The sequence below is a fragment of the Lagopus muta genome, chromosome 8 (assembly GCF_023343835.1).
Source record: "Lagopus muta isolate bLagMut1 chromosome 8, bLagMut1 primary, whole genome shotgun sequence".
Lineage (NCBI taxonomy): Eukaryota > Metazoa > Chordata > Aves > Galliformes > Phasianidae > Lagopus > Lagopus muta.
Window position 1 is genome coordinate 29,409,422 of NC_064440.1, and position 23,375 is coordinate 29,432,796.

Below are 23,375 nucleotides of genomic sequence, written 5' to 3' on the forward strand. Positions count from 1 at the left end.
TTCCCCTCAGCATAGCATCAGAACAAGTCCCAATTTTAACTCACAGTGCCGCAGCCGCCATTGCTGAGGTGAGGTACAGCCTCGTCCCCACAGCGCCGTCCTGCAGCACTCGCTGCCAGCCCCCAGCCTCAGCACCTCACAAAGACTAAAAGAAGCCTAAATTGAGACCGAAACAACTCTACGCTCACCTACCTGAAGGAGATATCTCGAGGTACCTCCGGAGCACAGAACAACCAGCCTGGGCAGGAAGGCTGGAGGGAAGCACACCTGCCCCACAGAAATGCCTGCTGCTCATTAGTTGTCATGGCAACGGAGCCCAGCTCAGCACCTGTGCAGATGCTGGCTGTATCAATTTACCACCCACCTCACCTGTGTACCTTTGAGTGAACAACCGTTAAACTCAGGAACTGCTACATAGGCTAATTGAGATTGTTATATATATATATATATATATATATATATATATATATATGTATGTAGCACTTACTGAGATTAACACGCATACAACTAACTACTCTTCCTAACCAATTGAAATCAGAGCACGTTATCATTTAATTTCTTCACTTGGTGATCCATTCTCCGTATTGACTTTGGCATTTCTCATGGCTAGGGCTGCTCTTTCAACTCTTAACAGTTTGCATCCAAGAGTAAAAATAAACTATAACCTCCCACATCCACTGCCACACCAGGATCCTGTTTTCCCCTCAGAGCCCAAAGTCACATCTCATTCCTGTGCCTCCATACCCCTCCTTGCTTTCACTCTGAAAATTCCCATCTTCTGCAGTGAGTGGCATTTACAGACAACGTGAACCTAGTTTTCCACTCATGCTCTCATTACAAATTAAGATACCTTCCTTGTGCACTCTCTTGGTCCCTGCTCTGTTCTCCTCCCCCTGTCCCTGTGCTGCTGACCCCTCCTTCTCCAATGACTCCTTCTCTAATGACTCCTTCCTGCCCACGGGGTTTGCTGTCAGTGTGAGTATATAACCAGTTCTGCAGTGTACTGCTAGGCCTCTGATGAGGCTCCTAACACTCTCTTTAAAGTCATCCCAACAAAACCTGTTAAGATCTTTCACAGCTGGGAAACATAATGCCAATCCAAAAGAAAGGTGGCAGCTGCTTGATCACCCAGGCTTTGGATGCATGATCCTCTTGCTGGTTTTTCAGTCAAACACATCAACCCCATGCCTTCTGCAGGTCTCTCATGGCCAGGATATTCACAGCTATATCTTAGGACTCCCTCAGAGTAACAGCAGATATCAAACCTTCTCCAGAAAGAGACTACTGCTTCCCCCTTTACACTTAATTACTACTCCTGAAGGCTCTCACTGCCTAGTATTTCAGCTGTTCTCAGTCTGACATATGACAGGTGCACACAAGAGGTAGGGAACAGCAGAAGAGGAACTCACATATTCCTTGTGCTCAAGGCAAGAGGAAGGGAGCACCTTGTTTGCTATTGCACTTCTGCTGCAGCACTATCCTTCCACATGTCAGGAGAGGTAATAAATACTACTTGCTGTTGCATCGTTCATTAGCTCACTGCTGTTTGGTACGGAGCAGTATATCAGTAATCTGCATTTTCACACTATGCATTTCCTCGATACTCTGATATTCTTGCCCACAAAGCAGCTTAGATTCAGGCTTTTCAGCAACCTTTTAACCACTTACCTAGCAGCCACAGAAACACTGCAAAGTTAGGCTAACTCCCATACTTACAGAGTACTGAAGTGTGCTGTGACAAAACAATTAGGGACATACACAAATTTACAGGTCATCTTGTTTGAAACTTTTAAACATACACTTCCAGAGACGTGTTGCACAGAAGGCATAATCTAGTAAAATTATGGTAGAAACAAAATGAACAAGTTTACCACCATCAGCAGCTCTTTATATAGCAGATTTCTCCCTAATTATGCCATGCTCTTTTTGACTGAGGACTGTCTGCTTCCAAATGGCAAGTGGTTCAAGTATAGCACTGCACTATCGCAGGTGTGTTGACATCTGCTTCTAGTGCTAACCTGTACTCTCATGACTCTGATCCATTCATCTTTTAAATAATAAGCTGGTTTTCATTAATCTTAAGTTTTAGCATTGTACTGAACTTTTAAGAATCACAGCTTTGCACCTGAAGGTTAGAAATAATTGGAGTGATTTGCACAGTTAATAGAAAAGCTTTTCAGAGATTGAACTCTAGGACTTCACAAAATTTAACAGTTTACAGATAGAAATCCAACAACATAAATATGTGCCAATAACAACCACATATGGTAGGGCCATAATTAAATGCTTAAATAACTGCTATCTGGCTTCCTTTAAAAATTAACATATCTTGTCATAGTGCAATAAATTTTGCCACGCTCTGTTGAGAGCAGCTTATAACCATATCTAAAACATTTTGACATACTGATATTTTCTAAATCTGCAGTAGTGAGAAAAGCATCAAACTAGTTGAGAATATTTCTTTAATAAATTTTTAAAAAATAGTGGAGCTTTTCTCTACAATATTAATTTATTTCCATTTCTCAAGTAGCATTTGAATTTAAATTTAAAAAAAATATCAAGAAGGTGAACTTTGATAATGAAAACTAACTATACAAAAGCTTCACACAAAACGTGCTGAGGTTACAGAATAACGATCAAAATTAAGCAAGAGAAATCTGATCCCAAACAAAATGTTCCATTTACTGAATAATTTCCTTGGAGTTATGGCTTGTTAACTTCTGGAATATCTGTTAAGTGATGAAAAAAAGGACGACCATGAACACAGCCTTTATTTTCCCTTCCAAGCTGTTGCTTCATCCTGTAAATTGTGTTTTCTACATCTTCTTTTGACAAATGTAAGGGCAGCTGCCGAGCTAAACGCACTGCTTCTCCCTGTGGAAAGGAAAAACAAAACAAAAAACCCAACAGTTTTAAAGTTCTGCTTTGTAATATGTTAACCTGGGGCTATCAGAAAGCATGAATGAAGCACTCACTGGGGAAAGGTCACTGTTTTCTTTCACTTTTATATAGTCTGAATCCCAGAAACACAAATTAAACTCTAAACATATCATACTGGTCATTTCATGCTCTTCTGTGACAGTCACAGTCTACTGGTTATGTTGGCACTTTTTCTGTTAGGGTCCCTGTGTTTCTGAACAGCTCAATTTCTCTGTTGGTGACAGTGTTGCCTGAAAAGATTTACCAGTTCACAAGATGCATTCTACACCACAAAATTGTGAACTGGTATAAATTAAACAAATAGTTAAACAGAGTATTAAAAATACTATTGTGAAATTTTAGGTCCATGCTGTATTAAATATATACTTTATGCTATTGTCTCACAGTACTAGAAATCAAAAGTGACAGCTAAACACTGCACTACTAGCAAACACCCTCAAAGAATCAGTAGCTTCAAAATTAATTTGTTTCCTGCTGTTATCTTAGGCTGTCATGCCTTCACAAGGCATGAAACCAACATTTATCATCTTTTAATATCAATCTTTTCAGCCATTTTCCCCCAGCCCACTCTTCCAAATGGAAAAATGATCACTGTAGACCATTCTCTACTCAGGCAGGCTTTTACTTTGACCAGCTCTCTATTTTTGCTTCTGGGTTTACCAGAAGATAGCCAAAGAAGATATGCTGATTACTCCAACTTAGGACAGAAATTGCATCTTTGAACACAAATAGTAAAAAAAAAAAAAATAAATAAAAATCCAGTGCTTACTTTTAAAATTTATCTTTTTCACAAATGCAAGCCATACACTTTCCAGGGAATATGCATTTTCCAGCTCCTACTACTGCTCAACATTCTTTTGAACTGTTCCTCACAAGATCGCCAACAGCTTTTAATAATGCTTTGCTAGTCTCTTGACATACAGTTTACTGTACCTTCTTATATACACACTCTCTCCTTTTAAACACACAAATCAACTCCATCCCAATCCAAAAGACAGGTATTTGTAAGTAGAGAACTTAAAGCCTCTACCTCCAAATGAGGTTACATTCATACAGTCTCAGTGTTTAACTGACTCTTTCCTTAAGAGTGCATGACAACAGCAAAGGCAGCTGTAAATTTACTGACCCCAAAAAGCAGCAAAAGATTTGTATAATGAATGTTCAAAAGGTTGATATATATTTACATTATATAATATAATTACATTATTACATTATATTATAAAACATTATATTATATTCTATATATATTCCATGTAAATGTCTGGGCCACACTATGTACCCTAATTCAGAAAAACACACAGGCAAGAGCTTGTATAAAAACCAAGCTTAACATATATCTTGGTATTCTTTTGAACAGCTATCTCAAGAACTGTGGCTTAAGATGGCATTAGTAAACTATCTAGAAATAAGACAATAAATTATGGAAAACTACTTCTTTTAGTTATTCCAGCTCTTACTAGTACCATGTTTATTAGCCATCTCTGTGAATTCATGCCTATTATTGTCTCTGGGCAGACAATTTTATCTACTGCATATCAAACATTAAAAAAAAACAACTAATTCTGGTTCCAACTGTTGCATAACAACATCTGAAAGAAAACAGCTTAAAGATTCTTCTACTAAAGCACCGTTTCTCTGGCTGCTTGTGAATAGTGCTGGCTGCTGGTAAAGAACACATGGTTTCCTGCAAAACTTAGTCACTAGTGCCTTGAGTAGAGTGGACTTCTGAGACTGTCAGTTGTCAGCATGTGCTGCCCTTAACTTCAGAAGTTACTGATGCTAACTAAATACAAGCATTTGCAGAAGCATATGGGTTTCACTACATGTGAGACTTCATTTCTTTCACTTCTATGTCTTAATTTCAGTGACAGCTTGCTTTTCTGGCAAAGAAAATTCTCTTTGTCTCTTATCCCCTTTTGGAATGAATCATAGGAATTTTTCTTCGTCAAATGGAAATGGTGCACTTTCTGCTTTTCAGGACATGCAACTCTGAGGTTCACACAAGAGTTAAGTTTCTGTTAATTCCTACTTTTCATAAACTAATAACTTAAATCATTTTGTTATTCCTTCACAGATCTACTTAGGAGGGAATAAAAGCTTGATTACTGTTCTGGATTCAACTGCATTGAAGAGCTGGAAAGCTATTTTATGACTTTTCTGTATTCTGACAAGGAGAAATGCCTTTCCGTTCTGAAAACTGCATACCCAGAAAAACCCCTGTGAGCATAAACTCTCAGCATGTATTAGATCACAATGGATGACTGTTTTGTGGCATGTCTGATGGAAGTATTTTGTAAGCAATGCACAGCCCGTACACCTCAGAGACGATCTGGCACTCTCCTTTTCAAAAGTAACTTCTGTTCAGACAAGAATTACATTACTTACAATGGAAAATTGAAAAAAAAAATCTCAACCTTCAAGATTTTAAAGACTTGCTACGAGCTCAGCTAGCCAATCTTTACAAGTAAATTGTTATGCCTTACCTCCAAGTAGTTTATCACTTTGAGAGGTCTGCATTCATATACTTCCTTTGCATTTCTATTAACTACTGCATTCAGAATTTCTTTCAAATCAGAAACACCATAATAGGACAGACAATTAGCCATTCCTTCTATTTCCATATGGCTTTCTGTAGCTGAAGCACCTGAAAACACAAAAAATAAAACAGCAATTTATGCACTGCTTTGATTTCTACCCTGGAGCAATTCAGAGAAAGTTAAACAAATCTAAAATCACTTAATAGATTAGTACAATGAATTCAATGCAATTAGGAAACCTTTTTTACTCCTCCTCTGAAACGTGTTTCTTTGTTCAAGGTTTCAAAATGATGATTTGTCCATATTGACATCACAAGCCTACCGGTTCAATTTAATTCAAATCCTAGCTGGTGCTGCTGAAATGCTTAAAACCTTCTGCAGCATTTCCAGCCTTGAGCATAGCTTTAATTAAAGCTTCTACAGCTTTGATTAAAACATATGTTAAGTCAAATTAGAAGCTTATAATAAAATACAATTTAATTTGAAAATAATTAAAACAATGCTGGCCCTATTTTCTAACTAACTGGTTTAAACATCTGTACAGTTCAACTTCCATCGTAACAAATTCGACTTCCACCAAACCAAAAAGCAGTTATTTCTCCCAGCACTGCAGAGAAAGATCTGAAGCCTGCATATCTAAAAATCTCGATGACAGACTTCATACACGCTCACGTGACACCACCACAATTTAAAACGAGATTAAATCCTCCCTTAGTTTTGGCCTAAGGTGGGAGAATCGCATACATTCAGCCTGGATCATGAATGACTTTGTGAAATCAAAAGAGGAAACAAACAGACTGGTATAAACTGGATTAAATTAAAGAACTGCAACAAGGGGTCGTTCATATTCCTAATAATACACAAGCTATAGCACTAGAAGTATCTGAAGATTTTAGAGATTAGACAAAAATATACATACAATGTAAGACAAGACAATGTATTAGCTATTGCAATTAGATCATTATTATCCACGACTGGTCATTGTTAATTTGACAGTAATTAAATGAGACTGTAGATGAACATAAGGACTGTACAGGTTGAAAAGTGTTGTCTAAATATGGGTATGTCATAAAGGTAAATCATGCTGATGGAGTTTTTCAGGCTTTGGGCAAGAGATATTTTGATTAGAATGGGAATTTGATGCAAGGAACTAAGAATCACATAATCTCATCCCAGCAACATATTTAGCACCACTTGAAATTTGGAATTTTACTTCCTTTTTCATTCAGCATTGTTGTCAGCCTCTTCCTCAGGCTGTCTTTCCCTTAGAATCCCAGTCTCAGCTAATAAAGCCCAACATTTTTACGTACTGCTGTGAGCCTGCAATCAGAACCAGCTGAAAGCAACCAGGTTCACCAGTTATTAAAGATGAGGTAGGATCACAAACAATGCCAGTATTTCTCCATAAGAAAGGCTGCAAGAGACTGCAGCAAAGATAATCCATTCTTAATCTCCTTCACCACTTCTCTTCATTTTTACGCCATTTTTGCTTTGAAGTAAGACTAACCTCGTGTTGCTGATTCAGAACACTTGCTTATGCTCCTCTTTCTACAATAACAGCACATCCTACCTGACAGCTTTTCAATAATTTGCAACATAGGCTACCAAATGCAGGACACAGAACTTCCTTACATTTAAGATTTCCAGTTGAAAAGTTTGAATCCTCACAGCTACCCTTAAAATTTCACGACAGTAAGATTCTGGACTTGCAAAGCAAATTTTTGCAAGTGCAGTAAACCAGTCAGACACGCTTCCTAATGAGACTGCTTGAAACTCAGGGGTTTTACCAATAACAATTTCTCCATATGCAAATTTTGACAGTCAGATTTAACTTCACAATACTGTTCATTTATTTATGGGTCAAATCAGACTTGAGAGCACACCATAAGAACAAACAATACAACATCTGAAGTCTCCTTCTCTGGTAACTTCTATTTCTCCCTTTCTGCTTACGTTCTTCAGACTGAAAAGCAGTGCACTGCATGCTGACTAACATATATTTATCTGCAAGTCTTTGCAGGAATTCAGACATTGGCAACGTTTGATGATATAAGCAGATGTCCAAACCTCAATATACTTGTAAATTTTTGACAAAATATACGTTAAAATTTTTGAGTACTCAAACAGCAGTCTTCAAGCAGTTTCCATAGTGAATTCTGTGAAATGCTTTCCAACTTCCAAGGAAAATATTTCAATGAACAAATAAACTAGTTTTCAACTGACTAAAAATGTGGATTTCTCATTGCTAAAAATTTCCCCTTTGTCTGTCCAAACAAAACATTCACAATCACCTTTGGATAATTCCTTTTCGACGGCCAGGAAAATCTGTTCTCTTCCAGCTGCCACCTAGATTAGGTGACACTGTAAGACTACCTAGCTTACAGACTTCGATCAAAATCAAACTGAAGTAAAGCAGCAGCATGATTTTCCACCGGTTGTTTACAAGCAGCAGCTTGTATTACCAAAGGAAGCAGGTTGGTTGTGTGTTACTGCTCTTTGAAACCTTATCAACACAGTCTTTGTATACATGTAGTTTGGATATGTGTATTCTATTAAGATTACAGCTCGACTCTAACATTTTGCCTTAGTTCAAGTCACATAGATTAAAAAAAAGGGTAAGACAGTTCTCAGTTCATTTCCACCCAAGCATTTACACCCATCTCAAGTTTTCCCAGAGGAAACGGATTTGTTGTGAACATCTGTATATCATAAATATGATAAGAACTGGATGGAAAGTAATCCTTACTTCCTGAAATGGTTCTCTGCGCATAGCGATCACTGCAAGCTATACTCAGCAAACAAATGCCAGGAGGAACCCAGAAGTAAAAGCAATAAGAGCACTCTCTCAAAGGCAGCATCACTTGAAGTCTCAGCAAGGCCAGAACACTGAGTGGATGGGAGGGTGGTGAAGGAGGACCGGAGCTCAGCGTCACCACTTATGAGGATCACAATTGGCATGTTCCACAAAGAAACCATTGATTTTGCCTAAGTGACATTTATGCCAAGAAACTTTCCTGAGTTATTTCACAACATGTTTTTCACTGTCAGCTATCCAGAGAAAAATCTAGTTAAAAACTCTTTGGAGTGCTGAGCAATCAATATAGAGAGACAAGGAAACAAAAATATTGGTCTACCAAACAAGACAACATGGCATATTCAACATCTAGAGCACTTAAAACAGCTTTGGTTGCAATCACTCAAACCAAAGGTAAACTACATTCTCATTTTACAGCAAGAGAATATTCAAAGGACAGACGTAGCCTTAGAAGAAACCATACCCAAGCATGGTCTGGAACTCCTGCACTCTTGGAGAAACTACTGTCCAAAGGCTGGACTCTTGAAAGAAGAAAATGTTGCCACAAGTTCAAAGATTTCCCAATAAAATGGTAGAACAAAATCATACACAGAGTCCTTGTTAGGAAGAACAAGGGTATGAAGTTATCACAGGAGTTGAATCAAGTCTACATTAAGAAACAGCAATTAAAAGAAGATCTATGAGAGCTGACAAATTGGACAGTAGAAGGGTTAAGGACCAACTGATGGCATCACAGACTTAATCAGAAATATTAATTCAACTACTTGTTTCTTTGCAAGAAAGTATTAGTAGGGATACAACTGTCACATTCAAATGCAAAGATAAAGAAAGGAAAACCTCTGCTTATAAAAAAAAGAGAATTTCCGTCTATTAATACATACTCAAGAAACAAAACCTGAGGCAACTACAAGTTCAAAAACAACTGAGTAAATGTCCTGTTTATAGGCTGTGTCTGAGTTTAAAAAACTAAAACAGAAAACAGAAACCAAACCACAAGAACCACAAGACAAAACAAAGGACACTGTAGAATATTTAATGAAATGAACTTGTTCCCAAAGTTAACAAGTCCCACAGAATATTCAGGTGTAAGCTTTACATCAAGATTATACAAGGATATTTAAATTAAAGAACCTCAAACTACACAGAAATTTTCTAGAACAGACAATTAAGGAGCGTTGATAATTAATACTCATGTTTCTGAAAAATAACTTCAATAAAGTGTTTGTAACAGAAGTAGATAATAGTGCATTTCAGAGCTAAGTTTAAGGCAAAATAATAAGGAAAGGAAGAAAAAAAATAAAAGGAACTGATGAAGCATTAAGTAAAAATCCAGAGGTCAGTTGGAAAAAATGGCTGGGTGAAATTCCATTTTTTCTGTTGGCATTTCTACTTTCATCTGCAATAACATGCTATAACAGAGGCTGTAACTGCCATAACATCATTAGCAGAAGCTTATAAATATGACTGACAAGCCTCAAATGTTATTAATGTCTCATTCAAGTAGTTAAAATATAAGACTGTAACTAAGAACTGAAATAGACTTCCATTCCTCAGGTAGGCTGGCTATACAGTAACCATCAAGTCCTTAAGTTCCTCCACCTGTACAGTGCACGTAAAGCCAACAGAGCACTGTTTGTACTTTCCTTCAACTGCACAGTAAACAAGGACAAGGTTCCTCACAAGACTTCATTTTCTTAATTTTATATAGTTAGGGACACAGGAAAACAATTGTTATTTCCTGGTTACTGCCATGAGTCCTATAACATTGTATCATACAATTTCACTCTTGTACTAAGCAAACTATTTTAAAAGTAGATTGCCTTTCCCATTTCCACAAGACTGAAAACGGTCTTCAAAAGTTTATTCACGTCCAGTTTAAAAAGATGGAAAAAAATAGGAAGGTACATAAGCAATAAGGCCTCCAATCCCTTCTTCCCATATTTGTCTAGAGACAAGTTGTAGATTTGCTCAGTTTTTTATTTGCTTGACTGACAGCTTCTTAAGAGCTGTCTCTTACCACAAGTACTTGATTCCCTTAATGATTCAATCTAATTGCTTTCATGAACACTTCTAGACAGCTCTCATTATTTATCACAGGATTTAGCCACTCAGAAGGAAGCATCCTTGTTTTTGCCGTACGTGGTTCAGAAAAGAAAACAGCTTAGGCTCTGTTCTGCCCAAGAGCCAGCCCCTGACAGAAGGAGTTACTGTACATCCCTTTCTCATACCTACTCCTAAAAGATCCCATATGTTTGAGCAGATCTGTCATCACTGTACATATGCGGGGATCTGTAACACATGAAGCTATAGCATTTCTAACAGCTCCTATAGTGAACCTTTCCTCTGAGCTGTCACAGCTAGGTACTGCCCCCAAGGAAGTTTGCTTTTCTTGGAATTCTGCTGCAGAAATCCTGCTGCTCAGAATTGATTCTGGGCAGGTTGCCTCTGGATTTCAAACAGCATCACTGTAAATTATTCTTCAGAAAAAAAAAAAAACCTATAAGCACTTAATTTTTACTGCTAAGCTGAAAGAATCTCAGAGTGGAGACCAACCTCTATCAAAACAGCTGATGATGATCCTCTGACCCACTCTTTACCAGCCCCTTTGGGCACTGTGCTACAATCCTGGTACGAAAGAAGACCTGTAACCAGTTCCATCTCCTTACTGGACCTCCTCAGCTGCTGAACAGAAGAGGGACAGTCAGCTGAAGCACTCACTCACATCAGATTCTGCAAGTAACTCTCATCTTGGAAGAAGCTGCCTTGACTGTAGAAGTCTCATCAGTTTAATCATTCTGCCAAAATGGCAATTCAGCATTTTGAGAAAAGAAATAAAAATGTCACGAGATGCTTATGTGTAAAGAGGAGGTTATACCCTACATACCCTTCCTTTTTTATTCATGTTTTCTGTTATCAGTTTCCATTAATCATTATTGTATATAGATGAATACATCTCTAGCAAAGTAATAGAATCTTAATGTTTAAGAAAACAGGATCTTGGTGCTTTCAATGATAATGCGATGTAGGACAACAAAATAGACATCATTTAAATCATTAAATCAGAAGAAAAGAAGCTTCAGTCAGACTAAAAGACATTAAAACCATCATACCTTCTATCACTTTTATCTGGAAGCCATTTGCTACAAGCCTTGGGTCTGACAAATAACTTGATCCATTTAGTGTCTTGTAATCCTTCTGCATTTTATGAAGAACATCCATGTAGTGAGATTCACCAAAAAGACTAGGAAAAAAAAGCAACACCGCACAAACCAACACCCAAAGCGTTAAAAAATCCTTCATTTTAAAATTAAAACTGCTCAGAAAAATACATTAAAATGTCAGATATCAAGAGCAATTATGATTTTGAAAAGTATTTTGGAAAAAAGCAGTCTTTTTAAAGAAGAAATACAGAATATCAACTATTTACATATCTTATAGAATGACCAAGTTTAGACAAATAGTAATAATTATGACAGCCACTCCGTAATTCATGGGGAAAGTTACCTAGAGTGAAGCTGTGAAAATGTGGAGCATTTCCTTCCCCCCTCTGGGAGAAGAAATTTGTCTTCACTACATTTCTAAACAGGTCACAATTCGTACTCATTTGTACTGGAAAATGACCAGACTTGTTCATCCTTTGTTCTTTTGTTAATCTGTAAGAGGATATTTTTATGTTTTGTACCCTTACAGATTCAAATAGTCACAGAATTTGTGAACAAGGCCTTATCAGCCTACTCTAGATAATTATAAATAACAAAAACTACAACTTTGTCCTTATTTGTACTCTACCTGTCTGATAACACAACTGGCTTGTCCAGTTTCTCTACTGGAAGGATATGGTTCATCAGCAACCTTTTACACAGCAGGGCTTCTTCCAATCTATATGGATTCAGCAACATTAGCTTTTTTTCAGTAGCAAGTATCCAGATATCAGGAAGACTCTGGCGACGGATCAGGCAAAGCTCGTGTCCATCTGAATCACTCTTCTTGTGCCTCTGAAACTGAGGTCTACAGGAACTCAGAGAAAAAGGCACTGTAACAACTTTCACAGGCTGATTACACTTTGGTTTCTTATCAATCCGAAAATGCACCATTTTGTCAAGTTTCTGCTGGTTGGGTGGAGGAGTCTTCAGCCTGGGCTTCTGTTTTTGTGTCTCCTTTACAGGTCTGTTTGCTGCTTCCTGCATGGCTTTGCTAGCCTCTCTGTTGTACCGCTCCAGGTCTCTAGCAGCTTTTATTTCGTACCTTAAAAAAGAAAAGAAATTATTTCAACTAAACAAGAAATCACAGACTGCAACACCTAACACATGAAACCAAAAGACAAGGCAACTACTCCTAGCAAGGTAAGAACTCCCATGGCTCACTCAAGTAGCCACATCGATACACCTTCCACTGGGGGTGGAAAAGAGATCAGGGACTGTGCCCCTACACCTCTACTCAGTGAGGATGATGAGTTTGAAATTTTCCTTCATTATGACAGCCAGGAAAATCTGAACTGTTGAAGGGGGCTACATAAACTGCATTATACAATCAGCTACAGCAGATTGCCCTCGACCTCAATCCCAAAACTAGGTTTCACTTGAATTTGCAATTAGACATAGTTTCAGAAGTTTTGTCACAGGCACATCCAATCCTATTCACAAGGCCACTTGAGCTTCCACAGCTCTGCAAATTTCAAGTGGAGTCCTGGCATTTAACTAGGAGTTTGGAGGCTAAATAATTTCATAAGCCTCAGGCTTTACTTAAGGTAAAGAAGCACAGTGACTTCAAATAAGATCAGCCATGAATAAAAAGCATGCAAATCCAGAGTAGATATGATTATCACAGAACTCTAAATAATAAACTTATAGATTTTTCAAAAAGTGACTTGGTAACGAGCCATTCTAAATGCTGTCTTGATAGTTATGTTACTATACATACCAAAGCTCTAAAACCTGAAGGGATTCTTAATGAGCTTGTAAACATCAAGATGATAGCTAAAGCTTTATAGATGGTTTATGCTCGCCTCCTACATATGAGCCTGACTTTTTTGAAGGACAAAGGGGCAATGTGCTACCTCCTTCTTTCACCCTGATTTGATACTCTAAATTCTGTCAGGTTATTCATACCAATCTGACCTCCAATAAAAGGCAGCGCTATCATACATAAGCACTGGAAATAAATATTTTAACTGGTCATATTTATTTATTGCTACTTGCTGGAACAGTTTGATTCAATTATGTGTATGCATGCTGGAAAATTAAGGTCAACAAAAAGGTCACCATTTGCAATTAATTATGATGTGCTAGCATTCACATATGGTACCAATATTTAGTTAACTAAAAAAAGTCAGCTTAAATGGTTTCTTGCAATAAATCATGTCCTAGAAATTATGGAGTAAACGCTAAGACAAAAAACATCTGCTCCTTTTAAAATATATCGATGAAACCACTTGACCAGAACTTTTTCTAATACAGAATACATTCATACTATTGACCAGATCAATAAATACTCTGCTTTGAACAGACACAGTTGGAACACATGACAATATTTAACTACAAGAGTACTGATAAATGTCATCCAGAACCAAAACAATTCCAAAGTCAGTCCTACATGCTTTCATTTTAGGCCACCACCAGAAAAACTTTAACCTTGCAAGACCTGACTGCAAGGGTTTTGCCTAACTAATGCATGGAGTTCTCCCACTGCTACTTGAGCCTGATAAACAAGAAATATTAAGGCCAGACACACGCACAAGCTGTATTAAGAAAGAGCAGAGTGAGTATAAGAAATTAAATTCTGGCTTTGCAAAGCAAGGGGATAGGCAATGCTGCCAATATGGACAGGCATGGAAGCTTTCTCTTCTATTATAACCTAAAAACCATAAAATTTCACATTCTGGTTGTGTAATGAGCGCAGGCTTGTTTTGAATAGACTATTCCATGTAATTATGTGACACCTGTTGGTTGTGCTGCTCCCAAAAAGGGATTTAAATTCATTTAGACCTGCTAGAGAAGCCACAAACAGAAATGCTGAAGCCGAGCGTATCTACTGTAACCTAAACATGGGACTTTGTGGCAGAAGGACAGAGGTCTAGAGCCCAGAAAAGTGATGTCTTGCCAGAAAGGTTGCCTGAACCTGGAGGCACAGTGGGAGCACGGCCCTTTGGCTGCCCTGTTCTACAGACAGTTGTTGTTACCTCTAGGTGGCCCAATTCATCCAGAGTGTCTGGTAGGCAAAGACATGCTCTCTGGCAGACATGGAACAGTTCTTTGGGATTGCTGCCTTGAAGGAAAAGTTAACTACAATCTCTTTACAGTTATTATTTTCTGGGGCTATTTTAAAAGATTGAAAGTGAAACAGAGATACACCAAAGCTGAAAAGTACTGTTAAAACTAGTGGTAAATCTTTCACTGACTCCAACATCTACTGGGCCATACTGCATTTATTTCTATAGGTAAGAAAAATTCCACTACCAGAGAGGTCTCCTTTCTGAACTAACATAATCTGTAGGCACGCTCTTAAACATAACAGTTGTACCAGGAAAGCAACCATGAAATCCCAAAAGCTAAAGCAGAGCAAATTAAAATTTTCTGAAGCAGCTGGCAGAACCTTTTGTTTCATTAAAAGCATGAATATAATTGGAGTAGATTCCTATTAGTACATTAATATTCCTGCTGAAGGAGAGGTGGGCAAAACACCATTTCTCACATGCATGGTTTTGTGATTGCAACACCCTGCTTGCTTAGAGATCTCAAATAATTCTACAGGTACAGCTTCTTTTTTTTCCACCATTCTCCTCATCAAATCTCTCAGCAGTGTGAAAATTACATTATTTTGTCTGCTGGCTTCCTTAATCCCCTCTTTTCACTTCTGTACCACTAAAAAAATACATTTTCACAACACTTAAGTGACTCTGTTGACAAAAAACATGTAAAACTGCTGAAGAACTATTATTTTCTCCTTTGTATGATTCTATCTCTCACAACATTAAAAGAACCTTCCGCATTTTGAACTGCCTTAGAATGCCTTAAAATCTGTCATTCTAATTGATCTTTCCCAGCAATATAAATTCCACATACATTTTAGCTAACTGACCACCAGATCCCCACTCTAAAAAAAAATATATATATATATATATATCTCAGAAAACCCAAACTAAAGAAGGCTAAAATATTTTCCTTACTTGCAGATGAAATTTCAAAAATTCTAGACTGATGCAACAGTCTAGAATAGGAAATGTTGATATTCAGACTGTAATCTGAAAAGAGGTTTGATTTAGAGTGAAACAAAGGACCCACTAGCATTTGAACTGTACTATATTCTGAACAGGCACTGGAATAGCTGTTGGGGGGAAAGAAATTCCGTGTGTCATTTGACTGGGTTTTATACATACAATAATGGGGTAGACTGGGTTGGGATACTTACTAAATATAGGGGAAAGGAGTTTTCCAAATGTTCAAGCACTAAAGATCCTAAAAGAGAATTCTCACTTTAAAGCAATATAAAGAAAACTGCTGGTTGGAAAAAGTTCTGCAGGAACGATACAGTGCCTCATTCATCACCGCGCTGGTTTTCATTGACAGTGCTTCTGAGTGACGAGACACAGGCAAGCCCTTAAAAAGCTGATGTTTGTATGATTCACAAAGCACACCTCTTGCCTGTTATTTCTAAATAACAATTCAGGGAAATTGCCCCTACTTAACTGCTGCACGGCAGATACAGTGGCCAAACAAGTAACTCAAATCAGCAGTGCATGTCAGACAATACCATCGCTGACCTTGGAAAGACAAAAATAATTTTCTGTTCTGTTTTTCATAAATAACTGGGAAGTTAGAATCTTTCTCCCACTCACAACAGATGACTCATTTGCTCATTGCTAACTGCTAGATTTAGAAGCAAGATGAAGCCTGGAAACTTACTTGTGCTTTTCTTCTTCATTTAAATTCTTCCACAGTTCTTCAATTTTTGATAGGATGTCCTTCATGCTACACCTCGGATTTTCAGAAAATAATTTTGAACGATATTCTTGGATGAAGTGTTCAAATGCAGACTTTGATTTCCTTATTGTTCGACCATGAATTAAGTCATAACCTGTTACTTGTCCTGTTTTCTCATCTATTACATTTCTTTTCTTTACAGTTTGATTTGGGATTTGTGGATCGTGGCTTTGTTCATCACTACGCTCACTTTGCTCATTAATTGCTCCTCCAGCTTCAGGAATTAAAACCTTAACAGGTTCCAGGTTGTCTCCTGAGGAGTTTTTAAATGCATTTCCCATACTCCAATTATCAGCAGAGATTTCAGGTAAGTCTTCAGGGACTAAGGCTTCTTCAGCTTTATCAGAACTCAAAAGGTGTCCACCATCTTTTTTAGACCCAGGATCTACAGGAGCACTGTTACTTGAAATACCAGTTGTGTTTTGTCTGCTCTGCTCCTCCTCACACAATAAACGTAAGGAACCCTCTTGAAAGGCATCATTCTTAGAAGCCTCTTTTCTTTCTAGGCGACTATGTACAGTATCACCAGAGAATATCTGATTGTTTAAACAGATCTCTGTGTTTTTTCCTGCTTGACAACTTTGCACATAACTGCTGAATGAAAGGAATGAAGTATGAGCATGTAGATCATTGTTTCCAGATGGTTCCTTTTCATTAACAACCACATCTGTTTGTCCTGCATTATGAACACACGTGTCTTCTGAGGTAACATCTGTTTTATTAGCTTCACCAGAGGCTGTAGCAGGTAGTGGCCCATACAAAGATTTCAGCACATTTTCAATAGCAGATAAGACACAGTCCTGAGAAGAAAAAAAAACAACAAAAAAAACCACCAAACAAATAAATAAAAATAACAACCAGAAAAAAATACACATAGAAAGCATAAGTAAAAACCTAAATACACCACTGACAGATATTGAGAATACAGAGCCAAGTGATCTTATTCAGAATTTTTCAAAACAAATCTGAACAGATTATGGCTTTTTTTTTTTTTTTTTTAAACACATGGTAAAAAAGGCTCCAAAATGGACAAATTTCACCTCAAATACTTGGGATAGGTGTTTTTCTTCACTGGTTCACACTGAAATCATGGAAGTGATTAACTGCTTTCCTTATAGCACAGTGGGCTGACTGCTGAAAACCATATCGAGTAAAGCGATTCCCACTTCATACAGCATCAAATGCTCACAGCTAAGACAGAAGCACCAGCACCACTCCAACTGATGTAAGCATGCTTGTGAAGGTGCTGCCAAGACACTTCTGCAGCAAATGATGCAAATAAGGAACAAACAAGAAAATCCCAACCCTCTTTCTAATACCAAAGAAAAGTTTACAACTAGAATGGGTGTGAGAATGCTATGTTATTTTTGATATAAGTGGTGCTTCACTGGCAATGCATTTTCAACATTAACACAGACAACTACAAGAACTCACATTGAAAAAGTTAAACTTACCTGTGTGACTGCCTGCGTGCAATGTGAATAGCTTTGTTAATTTCTGTGGCATTACTTTTTATGTGAAGTACCAAAAAGTGAAAGTAAACTTACATAATATGTATCACTAGATAACTTCTAAAATGTGGGCACATACTATTTAGTTAGATGGTATCAACAGGATATCCCAAAACTTAAGTGATGTCAACAATTATGTAAGCACATAACAGCAAATAGCGCATTCAGCAGAAACCGACTTCCCCTTCATAATGTGTGCAGTGTTATGTTTATTACTTAGTGCATTGAGAATCTAAGCATGAGATTTATTTAAGGACACACATCGCAATTACATTTAGCTTTGGTCACTATAAAGCTAACTGGAAACAAACACGTGTGTGGAAGCACATAAATGATGTTCAAAATCAACTAGGAAATGAGTTTTGAATAATCCTTTTAAAATACTTCAGCAGCACTGTTTACCTTCACACATTTCAGCAGTTCCAGAAGCTCTTATTACCTGTGCATAAGTAAAAGTTGCCAGCTCAACAGCAGAATAAGACATTAGTTACCTTATATTGCAGCAGAACTTGAGTTTTATCAGGTGTTAAGTTCACATCCACAGCAGAGGCAGGTACAGTAATATTCAGAAAGAACACAGGGTATAAGCGCGTGCTGTCCTTTTGCATCAGCACACTGTAGTACTGTCGAATTAACTACAGATTAATTAAGTAAAGACATGTCAGTAAAGGCAACAAAATACAAATAAAGGCACAGGAACAAAATTTCATGTTATAAAATTCTAACTCTATTTTTTCCCCAAATTAACAGAACGCTAAGAAAATATTTGAATACACACGTGTGACAAAATAATCACCAGAAGGGGACTTACTAGTGGTTCCCATGTATTCACAGCTAAATAAACATGAAAATAAAAAAAGATCAAATTCCAAGAAACAAATGGAAGCTGCTTTGACCTTCTGAATAAATACATCGATCATATTTGGAAAAACACACTTGATATGCTTGTACTTAAAAATGACCAAACAAGACTGCAATTCTAACGCTTACTTCCTCACTCAACCCAAATGCTATTATTTCTGTGTTTGTTTTTTTAAAGACAATCTACTTACACAGCTTGCAACTACATCACTGTCTCTTTCAGCCAAACCGAAGTCTGTTTGAGCAAGTAACACTTGCACCACAGAGTTGACCTTTTCCCAGAACAGGATTAGTCTGTTCCTTCTGTTAACCCAACTATAAATTTACAACTTTTCACAAACTTTGCTTGCCCTTACTGCTTTCTCTATAATCCCCTTGAAAACTCCCAACAAACAATCAAAAAATTCCTTAGTTGTTTCAGAACTTAGGTCAAAATAGAAGGAATCCACACTCCAAGAACAGCCATAAATGAAGGACAATGTATTTTTACTTGGCATTATGGTGCCCTGAACCCTGTCCAGCCCCTGGTTAAGAAGTTGCCTCTTTTATGGGATCCAAACTGAACCTTACGCTGCAGCAAGAAACAGGTATATCAAATTCTGTGTGGAGATGCAGTACAGGGTTAGCCTTGTTTGTCAGTTACAACACAAACACAAGTTCAGGGCTTATATCTACAAAACTCTGAGCATAGACTGAAAATGAATTCATTTTCTCCACTTTGAACCCTACGTGTATACTTCAGCATGCGTTGAATTTTCTTTTCTGGGAGGTGCAAGGATTAGAACAGCAATACTGCTCCAAGTGAGGTGCTGCAAGGTTCAGCAGTGTGAGAAACCCAAGAGTATCAAATTCTGCCTACACAATGCCTAGCTGTAGCCAGTGCTTCTGCACTATCACTTTCATTTTTATTCAACGCATACACAGATTTAAAGTGAAAGTGTATGAAAGCCTGGTAAGCCCTCAGTATGAAGTACACAAAATTATGATTTTTATTTCAGAAAGCATGTCTTGTGGGAAACCACATACAGTTCCTGCATGAAAAACTGCACAGGTCTAATTCTGCTAGGCTAATAGTAAAAAAAAAAATAATGACAATAATAATCAACTATCCTGGGCTCCTGTATATCTGAAATTCATTATTTTTTCAAGCAGCTGTAACTACAGCCTTCAGGTCTGTGGTTGTAAATGCTAGAGGGTGTTACCTTTAATATTTCCTTCTGATGAACTGGACGATCATTTATAAAAATAAAACTCCGTTCTGAGCTTGAGAGACTTGTCAAAGAGCTGTCTGACTCAGCCTTTGGGAGAAATCCAGAAAGATTTATCTGTAATGACAGAACAAATACAGCACAAAGGTCTTTAAAAGACAATGTCAAAAATATGTTTTTGAGGTGGGAAATTACAGTGAAACACACAGGAGGCCCAGCCATTTGAATATGTGCATTGCTTCTTCAGAGCTATGATGGTTTAGTAGGAAATATTGGTGGTTGGACTGGATGATCTTGGAGGCCTTTCACAACCTTGGTGGTTCTGTGATTCTATGATTCAAGCAATATAAGTGTTAAAGTGTATAAGAAAAGAGGTTGAGAAGGATACTTCTGTCTCTATTACCCCTCATTGAGACATTTCCTACTGGGACTGCAGGTTCACCAGGTTGCTGTCTGCAGCTGGGGTTGGAGATGGTTGGAGCCAACAAACCAACGCCAGCTAAGTGCATACTTGCTGACCGCAGGGCTGCCAACTACGGCTGGTATAAGCTGAAGGCACACACTGCTGTCCAGCCTGGAGAAGTTGGTAGTGAGCTCACCCTAAGGTAGAAAATCTAAAGATGAACTCCTTCTCTTTCCACACTCAGGGCATCTTAAATAGCCTGTTGTCAGGCCTTTAGTCAGGGCACCAAAATTTACCTATACCACCAGCATGCAAATCATCTGCCTTCAGCCTCGAGCAGAACCTGCATGCACCCATCCCTGATAAGGAGCCCAGAACACATCATACAATTCAAGTACCTAACATTAAGACCAAGTTTTATAACTTCTCCATTAAGCCTTTTTAGCTTTGTTGTGTTTTTTTTTCCCCAGCTGAAACGAGGCCAATGACTCGTGCTGCCTGCCTCATCAGTTCCTCCTCTCCTCCACCAAACAACTAGAGAGCCCTTAAAATGATTTCAATTATATCTGGTAAAGAAGCAGAAATCCCAAAGATGCTGTATCTCCACAATTTCTGTGATAACTGACAGCTGTTTGGACAGGACACCCTTGAAATAATGACCCTTCTGCAGAAAAGGCAATCGTACCTTCTCCAAAGACAGGATCCACCAGCACTGACATGTGCCAGCCAGCTCAAGTACTGACCCACGTGCTGCTCCACTGCAGTTTGCCCAGACAAATAGCTAAGGGCTCAGCGTGGGGCTGCTGCAAAGCAAAGACTGAATTCTGGATACGTGGGAAAGTATGGAGAACGTTCTGGTAGCAGGGTGGATCACAGAATACAGAAATCAGATCTCTCTGGTTTTTCTTTTGGCAGAACCTCTTGCACATACTAAGACCCAAGCCATCATGCATTTGAAACGGGACTTAAAATCCCTGGGACTTGGCCTATCCTCCCCACTCACCTACGTCACAGCAGCTCTCTGCCCATGTGCTCCCTTATTCCCTCCTGACCTTGTAACAAGCATTCTGTGCTAAAGCTGGAGTGTTCTGGTCAGCAATGTTGCACATAACCAAACACCACTGGTCAAGTTAAAGAGGTGTCAAATATCTGCTGGATGATTATCAAAAAACAACATGCAGCACTTCTCGATGTTATCCTGCAGCTTTAGCACATCCTCTCTGAACGTCCCTTCTTTATGCTTCAAATTTCTTTTCCAGTTTCCAAACATCTGTATTACTGTTTCACTTCAAACAGTATTTTTATATACAGACAACATTAAAACAAAACTGAAAGTCTCTAAATAAGTCACTTAAGAAGCTGCCAGATTAAGAAATGGCTGACTGCTGTTACTATTTAAAGACACGTGGAATATCAAGTATGCTCATTAGAAGTTAGTAATGAGTTCCAAAACTAACCTTAATTATTAAAATTATAATGTATAAAAATATTTTTTTAAAATTCAGGCAAAATTACAGGGACTGGAGAATATTAAATATATGTACATATCACAATATATCTGTGTTGATTGGACAGTAAGCCTTTCTTCAGTGCTCACCTTGTTCCCAGCAGCTTGTATACCCACCAAACTTAACCCTCACAGAATATAGGAAAATTCCTAGGAATTCCATAGGAATTCCTTTCTCTGTCAAAGTTTCCTGAGTGAAACTTTGCAGCCAAATTGAATCCACCCATTTCCAAGAATGGGGATGCAAAAAGCATAGATGATGCTTTGCACATGACAAACTGTCCATTCTTTATTTTCTTTGGTTCACTTTCTACTTTGTGAGTACTTCCCAACTTTTCCATGCCTTGGAGCCAACTTGAACTATGTTCTTGTTTCATGCAGTGCTCGTAATAGGGAAGTTTTGGAGAAGGCGAGTCTTCAAAATGCATGAATCACTTGTTGCAGAACATTTCAATGTGCAGTTAGTAAGGAACAGCTTAGAAAAGGTTTATAGCAACACTGATTTCGTATTCAGAGTCGACTTTGTAGTGAAGGATTAGGAAGCTGCACAATGGACAAGTAGGAAATTAAGTATTAGTGCTGCTCTCATCTGTGCACTAAATGAGACACAGACTGCATGGGAAGGGAAAAGTGGCACGCAGGTTGTCATTAAATAGCTATCCCAATTCCTGCACGCAAAGGAAAGAGACAAGGGCTTACACAGGCAGCCTTAATTCTGTCATTTCATTGTGTTTGCCTGCTTAAATTAGAAATATCCATAGTTTCTGAATGTTCTGTGCACACACAACATGCACGGATCACTTATACACCTATAAATGATGCACGTGGTATTTTACACACTATTTAGAGACAGAGAGAGAGATGGAATGTTCTCCAACTTCTATTCAAGGAATACGGATGCCTCATGATATAGCAAAGAGGTAATGTGAGAAGCTGAGTGCCTCCCTCAAGCTAGTCCCTTTTAAATACCCCCTGGTCGTCCCTGAAGAGCACTTGCCATATGGGGCACAGCCAGCGAGTGCTCAGGTATGAACAGAACATCTGTGCTTGTTCTGACATACACATGAAAACTTTGTAAGCTATGAGAAGCAACTTTGCTTCCCCCCAACCCTCTATTCCTTGTTTATATATACTATAAGCATTCTTACAAACTCCATATTTAAGACTGACTAAACAATTTCTTGCAGCAGTCATTTGTGTTCAGTACTCTCACTTTGCCAAAGATGATTCATCTCATCTACATGACTATGGGCAAGACCCACTACTACAGGATACAGAAAGTTAACCTTGCAGTCTCAGCAGGAGTACTACTCTCCTCTGTAAGAGTGTCTGCAACAAAAACAGAAGCAGAATTTTAAAAAAGTGAACATATTAGACAAAGTGCATCTCCTCCACTTTCAACAGCAGCAAAAGAGTTTCATGCTCTTAATTTTTTTGAAAGCTGGCAAGCATTTCCTTCAAAAGCAGGCTTGTTATAAATCTTACAAAATTTGCCTTCTAAGCATGTGCTTATTTTGCTCTTCTGGTGACCCTGACTGAAACTGAGAGAATGTTTAGAAGCTAAGGCTAAGAGGCCACCAGGATAAGAACGATACAGCTACTTAGTTATTAATC

General features: G+C 38.1%; 1 protein-coding gene across 2 annotated transcripts in view; it reads right to left on the reverse strand.

Moving 5' to 3' along the window:
• Positions 1–492: 492 nt before the first annotated feature.
• The window catches only part of PMS1 (PMS1 homolog 1, mismatch repair system component), a 43,087-nt gene continuing 20,204 nt past the window's right edge, over positions 493–23,375 (reverse strand). For both annotated transcript variants that reach the window (XM_048952618.1, XM_048952617.1), the window contains exons 7-13: positions 19,846–19,968; positions 18,274–18,417; positions 16,194–17,071; positions 12,082–12,537; positions 11,403–11,533; positions 5,424–5,584; positions 493–2,874 (exon numbers count right to left, since the gene is read on the reverse strand). In XM_048952618.1, the coding sequence (XP_048808575.1) occupies positions 2,704–2,874; positions 5,424–5,584; positions 11,403–11,533; positions 12,082–12,537; positions 16,194–17,071; positions 18,274–18,417; positions 19,846–19,968 (2,064 nt within the window). In that variant the 3' untranslated portion in view covers positions 493–2,703. The remainder of the gene's footprint in view (positions 2,875–5,423; positions 5,585–11,402; positions 11,534–12,081; positions 12,538–16,193; positions 17,072–18,273; positions 18,418–19,845; positions 19,969–23,375) is intronic.